The 10,491-nt window shown below is 39.0% G+C and overlaps 1 protein-coding gene across 1 annotated transcript in view; it reads left to right on the top strand.

The window, feature by feature from the left end:
• The window catches only part of CAMK4 (calcium/calmodulin dependent protein kinase IV), a gene marked incomplete at its 5' end in the record, with an annotated part of 309,547 nt that overhangs the window by 188,343 nt on the left and 110,713 nt on the right, over positions 1–10,491 (top strand). Inside the window, one exon of the mRNA XM_004706636.3 lies at positions 6,822–6,894. Coding sequence (XP_004706693.3) covers positions 6,822–6,894 — 73 coding nt within the window. The remainder of the gene's footprint in view (positions 1–6,821; positions 6,895–10,491) is intronic.

Here is a 10,491-nt window from a genome sequence, read left to right as displayed (position 1 = left end):
GCAAATGTGGTGAAGAAAGCAGATGGTGCCCGGCTATCAAACTATATAGCATCTGGGGTCTTAAAGGCTTGAAGTTAAGCAAGCGGCCATCTAACAGAGAAGCAACAAACCCACATAGAAGCACACCAGCCTGTGCAATCATGAGGTGTCATAGGAACCACGTAACAGGCATCAGAAGACTCTAAACAAACAAACAAACAAACAAAAACCATATTGTTGAGAATGAGGCAGGTTGGAGCAGAGATCCAAAACCCATCTGTAGACAACGGGACATCCCTTCATAGAAAGGTCACAAGAAGTGATGAGTTAACCAGGACACAGTAAAGCACTGATGAAATATACAATATTCCTCTGGTTCCTTGAGGTTTCCTCAACCTCCACTATCATGACCCCAGTACGTACTGCCTTTCACTGTGGGCTAGACCAGAGCATGTGCACAGGTACAGATAAGAGCTAAGAGCTCATGACCCATGGAATCCAGGAACAGGAATGGGAGTAATGGAAGGGGGAACTGATCACAATGATTGACACATAACTACATACACCCTCCCCAGGGGGACAGGCAACAGAGACTGTGGTGGAAGGGAGACAGCAGTTGGTGTAAGATATAAAAATAATAGCAATTTATAATTTATCAAGGGGTCACAGGGGTGGTGGGGAGAGGGTAAAAAAGAGGAACTGACACCAAGGGCTCAATAGAAAGTAAATACCTAGAAAATAATGATGGCAACATATGTACAAATATGCTGGATACAATTGATGTGTGGGTTGTTATAAGAGCTGTAAGAGCCCCCAATAAAATGATCTTTTAATAATAACAAAAGGGACATTTTAAGATTTATCTTGAATTAAAATGCTGTCTGTGGTAGAATTTATCTTTTGCCTTGAAGGAAATCTAATGAATACAACTATTATTCAAATTTATGGACCACTAAAGCTAGTGATGAATATATTGAAGAATTCTATCAATATTTTCAGTCTGAAATCGATCAAAGATGCAATTAAGATGTATTGACAATTTATCGTAATTGGAATACAAAAGTTGAAATCAGAGGAATAGTAATTGGAAAATATGGTCTTGATAGAAACGAAGCTGGAGATTGCATGATAGAATTTTGCAAGGTCAACAATTAGTTCATAGAAAATACCTTTTTCCGAGAACATAAAAGGCAGCTATCCACATGGCCTTCCCCAGAGGAAACACAGAGAAATCAAGTTGACTACATCTGTGGGAAGGTATGATAGAGAAAGTCAATATCAGCAGCTTGAGCTAGGCCCGGGATGACTCTGGAACGGACCACAGATTGCTCAGTAAATTCAAGTTGAGACTGAGGAAACGGAAAGCATTAAGTGATGAAGATGTAGAAGAATCCATGCGTTTGAATTGTGGTGCTGGTGAGCAACGTTGAGAGTGCCACGGGCTGCCAGAAGATCAAACGAACTGTCTTGGAAAGTACAGCCAAAATGCTCCTTAGACACCAGATGGTGAGACTTCATCTCTCATGCTTTGGACCTGTCAGGAGAGACTAGTCCCGGGAAAAGGACATCATTCTTAGTAAAGTAAAGGGGCAGCAAAAAACGTGGAAGATCCTGGGTGGATTGACACAGTGGCTGCAACAATGAGCTCCAACATGAGAACAGTTTTGAAGAGTCAGGCCAGGCAGTGTTTCATTTTCTTGTATGGCATTGATGCTATGGCGCCTAATAGCAACATCTAGATCCTCTCTGTTCGTTATGTGTAGCTTTCTACTCATTCAACATTTATTTAGACAATTAGGAAATTCCAAAGAAATGTTCTTATATTCTCTACTCATTCCTTAATCCTACCTCAAAATGCCTCCCCAGTAATTATTTTCTTCATCTAGCCATTGCTTAGACATTCTTAATAGGTGTTCTGAAACACAGACACTTCACTCTAAATTATACCCACATGGAAATACACAGGCATATAAGTAGGCCAAATTATACAGAAGAACTTTTAGGGGGTGGAGCATGAGGACCCTTCTAACTGCCCATGAGTGCTCGCGTGTCTTTAATAGATAGCTTGGGTTTCTCATCAAGGAGGCCACTCATGTCTACGTAAGTTGTCTGTGCGCATGCCCAAGATTTCCATGCTCTTTACATTGAGTTGTAATCCCTAGTGAGGCTGCAACATTTGGTCATCATCAGAAAGGGCTGCAATTCCTCCTCCTCCTTCTGCAGAGTAAACCTTGAGTAGCATCACCCTGTGGAGAGGTGCCACCAGCAGTTGTGGTATAGCACTGGGCTGGTGATGGACAGTTTTGTGCAGGTACGAAGGAAATTGATTTTCCTCATTGCTGGGGTGATAGTAAGTTGAAAAGAAACATTAAGCACTAGTCATGCTCTCCCATCATCTTGTAACAAATTTCTAAAGTGAATTGGAGAGAGCCAACGTCCCCAGGCTCAGAACAATGCACAGAGGAGACACTAAGCACATTTTGTTGGTTGTTGGATGTGCCACATAGTCCCCACAAAGAGGAAAAAGCAGAGAGTGATGAAAGATAGGCCAAGTACTCACTCCCACACAAGAGTCCTTCTCCTTCCCTCCTACTTGATTTTGACATGTTCAGAAAATGTAGTTCAAGAAATCAATTAAAATTTCTTAAATAGACTTTCTAGCCAGGAACCATGGTGGTATAGTGAGTGGTTAAGCCAACACCTGTTCTATAGGAGAGAGACTCTGCTTCTGTCAAGGTTACAGCTTAGAAACTATCAAGTGGTGACAAGTTCGAATTGAAAAGATGACGAAGCGTAACCTGGCTAATCTAATCATGAGTTGGAACAATGAATACTGTCTTAAGACATAATTTGATCCTAGTGAACAACAAATATCCCCCAAATAAAAAGGTGATGAGATATGTGCTTTTGTCTATTGAAAGAGATGATAAGTTTGTGCTTCTTGCCAATGTTCTAAATGATTGGATTGGGAAGACCTAATAATTGAATTTTTATATATTGCAAAATTTGGCACTTGGTGTACTTTTACTGATTTTGATAATTGTAGTCATTGAGGTCTTTCCTAGTAAAGAGTCTTTTCATTTTTGTCAAAGCTGTTTTATTCTTTTTTGCCTCACACTCCATTTACCATTTCAGAAGAATTTTAGAGCTACAAATTCAGCCTTTAATGCCAACTACTTGGAGAATGTACAATTTCCTGCTGCAGCATTTAAAAAAAAAAGATACTTTCTGAGACACAGCAATGCTATATAAAGGACTTACCAGTCTAGAAGAAAAATCTAAGGCAAAATTACAGAAACTGTTGAGGATTTATCTGTTGTACATTTTGACTTGATCATTTCAGACAAGTCTTTAACATAAATTCTGTTCCAGCTGACAATGTCTCATGCAAGTTGGTACTGGACCGTGCCATCCAAAATGTGTTTTCTCTCAAATTTCTGAGAATGTGGAAACAGCAATAAGTAGTTTTAAAATCTTCCCATAAGTGTACACAGAACAAAGACAGGGAAACCCCACCTTTACAGATGACAGTATAACCAGACCAGGTGGCAAGGTATCCCAGGAAGCCTAAAGGGGAAGAGAACAAACTGAGGACAGTTACAAGTTCCATGTGGTGTCTGAAAGCAAGATGACATCGGATGGACTCAGGCACAGGGAATACTAAAATTGCTAAAATCTTCAGATGATTGGGAAGCAGTATAGGTCAATACAAGACCAGCAAGTGGATTTTGGAGACTATTTCCTCCTCAAATCTGAGAAGTACAGTGCGTGCACCCACGGTAATGTCTGAGGAGGTCTATACAGTCAAGGCCGATGAGTCATGTATAGCTCCTTTCTGAGAAAGGATGCTCAGATGGAAAAGAAAGTACTGGGAAGGGAATTAAAATTGATCAGGATAGACAGTGAAGTCAACAGAATAAAGTTCCAGATAAAAATGACAGAATGAATCCCAGAAATAATTTTAACGCTGTATGATAATAACTAGAAATTAAAAACCATGAAATTAGAAAAGATATCCGGATCCATTGTCCTATCCTAAAAGATGAAGAAAACCTAGTTTGGCTTAAATAGGATCAGCAACAAAAAAATCAGGTAAACCCAATACAAAACCACAACATGAGAGCAGAAAATAAGAGTAAAATAAGCTCCCTTCAACCATTGAAATGATGTCAGAAATATGTGTCCACATAGTTGATAAAAGTAGAGAAATGATTCTAATTCAAAAGGAAATTCTCAATATTTTCTAAAAGTTTCATATAAAAGAGCATGTCACAAATCTGAATACTCAACCCATAAGGACCAACACTGAAATTTATTCTTATAAAACTTACCTTTAAGGACTTTACAGAAAAAGCATTTGCCGACTTTCACACAAAAATATACAGGTTACTTGCTGAGCGAAGAATCAGATACTTATCAGAGTCTCTGACAGTCATATTTCATAAAAAGAGAAAATTGAGTAACATGAACATATTTCAGAGCGTGTAGGAAAATAACCAAGTTGACTAAAAACATTAGCCCACAGACACACTGTTATGGGTATGCAGTAACTCAGAGAATATTATTCCTATCAGCCTATCATTCATGTATATTTATTATAATTTATATCAATGACCTTCTTTCCTAGAAAAATGGAAGTTGAATGTGCATATGTGTTCCTACTCATACCTTTTAAATTATGGAATAAGCTATTAAGTATTTTTCAGTTTATCTATACAATAAGGGAAATATGCATGGAAATAAGCAGAGATAGTAGGTAGGCTTAAGTAAACACATTTGTTTTGGAGGGTTTACTTAGAAACTAAATCAATGTTTTAATTTTACAACCTATTTAGACTAAAAGAATTCATCTCTAAAATAAAACAATAAACTCAGAATAAACCAAATGAGCCTGAATGTGTGGCTAGTTGGCGTTGAAACGAAATGAAGAGAAGTCGCTTCGGAATAGTAATTTGATGGTAGATTCCTGGTGGAATATGCCTTAGGGACAAAAGAAACAGGGACATTTTTTTAAAGGATTGAAAAATTGTAATCTTTCAGCACTCATATTAGTGCTCCAAGTGTTGGTATTGTTCTTCTGAAGTATTTATTATACGTGTATTATGAGATGAAAGGAGTCAATGGTTAAAGCTCTTGACCTCTAACCGGGAAGCCAGCATTTCCCACGTCCTGGCTGCTCCATATGAGAAAGATGACGGTCGACTTCTGAAATAGTGCAGCTTAGGAAGCCCTCATAGAGCGTTTACTCTCGGTCGTGGTTACCAGGAGTCGGAACTGACTCAATGGCAACAATAAAAAGGGAAATCATGAGATAAAGAAAATGGGAATGGACATAAAATAAGGCTATCATTGAAACACGTTGTAGGAGAGAAATGAAATAGAGAATATGGAATAAGATACAGATTTGTGAGAGAAGCTGTGATCTTGAGTTTTGTATTTCAAATATCAGTATGAATGTGTGAGGTAGTTTGTTTGTTTTTTTAAACAAATAAGTATTATGTTCCCTAATTAGAACAAAACAAAAAACAAACCTCTGTCATGAAGTTGATTCCAACTCATAGCAGCCCTATCGAATCGTGGCGAGCTGCCCCTTTGGGTTCCGAGGTTTGAAATCTGTGGGTGCAGAGAGCCTCCTCATTCTCTTGCAGAGGGAGGAGGGGGCTGGAACACATGACCTTGAAACATCAAATACGTTTATATCCATACGCTCAAAATGTATTTACAGTCAAGCGAACAGACACAAACACGAACTGCCTTCTGTTGGAAGATGGTAAACCAAATAAAACAGTTGAAGTCCCTTCAGCTATCAGGCTACTGTGGTGCAAAGATTCATTTCATTCTCAGCTACTAGTTTGAATCCACCGAGAGGCCCAAGAACCTCTGGCGGAGCCGTGCTACTGTGTGGCACACAGGGCACCCATGTGTTGGAGGGACTCAAAGCAGCAGGCTTGCTTTTACCCTTGATTCTATTTGGGCTTTGGTGTGCTTCCTTTGGTCTACTGTGAATGTTTAAAATGATCTGTGATATGCAGTTAAAAATATTTTCCCCAAATAAATTCTACAGGACAGGCGAAGGCTGAATAAACCCAAAGATGTCCGGGTGTTATTGTAAGGTGTCTTTCCATAGCTAACCTGTGTATAACAGCATACAATACCGCCTGGTCCTGCTCTGTCCTCACAGCTGTTGCGGTTGGAGTCCATTGCTGCAGCCATTTTGTCACTCCGTCTGTTGAGGGTCTTCTTTTTATTCCCCGACCCTCCACCAAGCATGGTGTCCTTCTTCAGTGGCTGGTCTCTCCTGATAAAATGTCCAGAATATATGAGATGAAGTTTTGCCATCATTTCCTCTAAGGAGTTTCTGGCAAGACTTCCATCAAAACAGATTTGCTTGTTCTTCTAGCAGCCTACGGTACTTTCAATATCCTTTGCAACACTGTAATTAAATGCATCAATTCTAACACAGTCCTGCGAATTCAGTGTCCAACTTTCACATGAATAAGATGGCGATGAGAATGCACGGCTTGGGTCAGGCACACCTTATTGCTCAAAGTGACATCTTTGTTCATTAGCACTTTAAATACATTTGCAGCAGATTAGCCCAATGAAATTTATGTTTCAATTTCTTGACTGCTGCTTTCATGAGCATTGTTGTAGATCCAAGTAAAATGAAACCCTTGGTTGCTTAATTTGTTCTTCAGCTATCAGAGTGTTTGTTTATGGAAATCTTTTCCCCAGTATGATGATCTCTTGTCACAAATGCTAAAATGCTCATTGTTTAACCTTTTCTGAATAATCCATCAACTGAATGTATGTGCCTGAAACATATTTCCTGTTTCTTCTAGGATTGTGGAAAAGGGATACTACAGTGAACGAGATGCCGCAGATGCTGTTAAACAAATCCTGGAGGCAGTTGCTGTAAGTCTGTAGTAACAGCAATAGTGTAACTCTTAGTAAGAGTTACTAAGTGTGTCCTTTTCACAGAATAATCCCCTGAGAAGTATATGTCTTTGAGAAGCCATCAAATAGGCAGTAAAAGAGTGTAGAATCGTTGGTAGAACAGGTGTTGAAAATACCTGTTACATTTACTGTTCATGACTATTTATTTTGAGCTATGAAATTTGTAATCCTATGCAATGGCCACAATTCTGCAAAAATAATCTTCATTCCACCTGTATGAAACCAAACCGCTGTGTCTTTAACTGCTCCTGTTCTCTTTCTAGTTTCTTGAGTTTCTTTTTTTGCTGTTTGATTTTTCCCCCCAATTTGGTAGGGACGTGCAGGAAGGTTGAGTGTGATAAATATAGACCTTGGCACATAGAGATTATTGATTTTCTTTCAAGACCAGAAATGAGTAAATCTGAAAGAAAAACTGAGAGGTAGCAGCTTTCTATTTTAAAGGGAAAAAGCCTAAGTTAATAATTTTCACTGAACTCTGAATTTTTAAATCCCAGGATAGAAGCTAACTCAAATATATTTAATATATGAAGCTTGTTTGAATTGAATTTATTAGGAATTATTTGTCTAGATGAAAGAGTTCACTGATTAAAACTATCCAGTATATTTAAAGGTGTCTAAAACATGCTAGGACATATTGATGATTCATTTATCTAATCTAAAGCCAGAACAAATTGCTCTTTAAACAAACAGGACAGGACCCAAGGGGGGATGTTTATCAGAATCAGATGAAGAGACACATTAATAAAATATGCCCAGGATTAAGATGTATTCTATTATTCAAAGTCTGTTACCCAACTAACATCATTATTCAGTATCTTGAGAAACCAACCATAATGACAGAAGCCCATGTTCCTACCAGTTGCACCCAGAGTCAAGACAATAAAGAAGCAATGAAGGCATAGAGGGAGGAAGGGAGAGAAGAGGGAGGAGCAAAGAGAAAGAGAAGCAGATAGGCAGGGGGACCAGCAAGGCCATGCCACCTGATTTTATTGTTATCAAGACTGAATTCACTTGGCTTAATTGAATAATTATATATTTCTTCTGGTAGAGCTTTTCCCCCTTCGGGCAGGGGTCTTTTTGCTAAGACCGGCAGGGGTGGAATTGAAATGGGGGTGAATGACAGGTAGAGAAAGGACGCCATGAAATTTTGCTCAAAATACTCAACACAGCTCCTGGTTATGTGAATATTACATATCAAGTTTACCTTCTCACTGTGCCACAGATAACACCTCCATTGCACATTTTCATCATGGACAACGTGTTTGACATCCCTGGCATCCTAGTCTTGTGGTCTTGGGAAAGGTTTTTAATTCTTCAAATCCCATCTCTCTATACATCTGCCTTCTCAACGGTCCAGGAATGTAACCCTGCTCCCCATTGTGCTATGACTATTTCCACCCTTTGAAATAGTATTCTTCTAGTTGTTTCTAACCCCTAGCATTCAAGATGTAAGTCTAGGACACTCTTTTGCAAACTGTATCTTCATTTTGTCACGCTGAGTTTAACAATGGCAATTTTATGCCTTTCTTAAATACCCATCTTTAAAGCTAATCTCTCATTACTGTTCACCATATATCAGCTATTTAAATAAACTTGGAGATAATGAACAATCAGACAGGCAGCTGGTATAGGAGTTAAATAAGCTTATGGAGTGAATTAAACCTTATTTTAAAATGCAATAGCCTTCAAAGTAGTTGTTCTGAGCACTTCTATTTTTCACTGGTATACTCTAAAGGCCAGTTTTGCACAAGACACAAAATACACGCAGCCACCAGTCTATTGTAAGCGTCCCGAGGTCTATGAAGAAGCAGGACATCATAAAACAGGCAGGGCTGCTTCATTTCCTATCACTGCCAGTTTCTGCTCACTCTCTCCCAACCAACTTTTGTGTATGTGTGTTTTCTTTTTATTTATCATTTTACTCAGGGCTCTGACAGATGTCATAACATTCCATAGTTCATTCACAGTAAGCAGTATTGTATGATTGGTACCACAATCAGATTCAAAACATTTTATTTCTTCTTAAACTCCTTGATATCAGCTCCACTTCTCCCCTCCCTTTCCCCAAGGAACCCTTATTTATTTTTCCCTGTAATAGATTCGTTTTACCATGTCTTACACAATCCAATACATCCATTCACATATAATTCTGTTGTTCAATCAAGTGGGTTATACTGTCCCTGGTCCATAAGGTGGTGGTTATGGTAACCCTTACCTTCCTGAATGTATATGTGCCTTAGTTTCCTGGGGCTCCTGGAACAATTTACCACAAGGTGGGAGACCAAAACCAACAAGTACATGTGCTCACAGTTCTGATGGCTAGAAATCCAAAATCAGGTGTCAGCAGCTCCATGGCTTTCTACCAGTGGGGGAAGAGGATTCCTTGTCTCTGCCAGTTTTGATAGCCCTAGGTGGTTCTTGGTTTGAGGCAGTATCATTCCAATCTCTGCCTGTCTTTCCATGATCATCTGTCCCTGATGTCTGTCTCTCTGTGTCTCTTCTCCACTTTGTATAAAGACACCTGCTGTGTGCGTCTGGATCCGTCTTACTACAATATGACTTCGAGTTGACTTAGGAACTTGCTAACAGATTACATCAGGGTTATGGATTCAACATATATCATTGTGGAGGGAGACAAGTTCACCCATAATATTCAATTATGGCAAAATTTGAATATGACTAAACAGATGCAAGGATCAGTTAATTTCAACTTCAAATTTCAAAATAGAAGCTACATTTAGCTCACCTCGGGCCAGGTGTCCTCACTTAGTTCACTTGATTTTGAATAGGGTGGGGTTTGGGTCTTATAAATGGACCTGTTAGGCCTAGACCAGAATTGGTGGTAAGGGGAAATGGGTTTTGGGGTTTTCCTATGAGCAAGGTAGAAACAACAAAAGACATCTCTTTTACTATCTTCTTTTCCACAGGTACTATCTTTTCATGTTCTTCTCCATTCTCGAATTTTCATTTTATTCTAGACTTTTGCATTTGCGTTGAGTGGCAGTCTGTTGTTCATCATGAAAGCATATTTAGTTTTGAATATAATTTCATGTTGATGGATGCCTTTGTTGTTTATTATGTAAGAATTACCTTTATGGAAGATCTTTTTCTATGACCAACTTTAGTCAATCCTCATTTCCACATTCCCATCTAGGAAATCAAAACTGGCTGGTTTACCGTAACCGGCTGCTCCGGATTCTTTCATCCACTGACGGAACTCTTACTTTGCTTCCTCGGTCTTCTCCGTCTTGTCAATGATACGCCACCATTAACTCACTGCTTGCTAAGAGCTTAGAACTCACTGTTGATTTATTTCCTTTGCATTGTAATCATACCATCAACAAGTCCTGTCAGTCTACCGCCAGATGATAACTTGATTTGATCAGTTCTCGTCATTGTCACCGAGCAACCACCCAAGTTCAAGCCGTCATCCCTTACTTCTCAGACGACTACAACTCCTTCTAACAGGCCGGCATACTTCCACTATCTAAAATACAGTTTCTTCACAATAACCAAAATCATTTTGTAAATCATAAATCAATTCCACTATTTCTA

Source organism: Echinops telfairi, unplaced genomic scaffold (assembly GCF_000313985.2).
Source record: "Echinops telfairi isolate 266 unplaced genomic scaffold, ASM31398v2 ScPeMD7_7469;HRSCAF=8507_1, whole genome shotgun sequence".
Classification (NCBI taxonomy): domain Eukaryota; kingdom Metazoa; phylum Chordata; class Mammalia; order Afrosoricida; family Tenrecidae; genus Echinops; species Echinops telfairi.
This window is presented reverse-complemented; position numbering and strand designations above follow the sequence as displayed.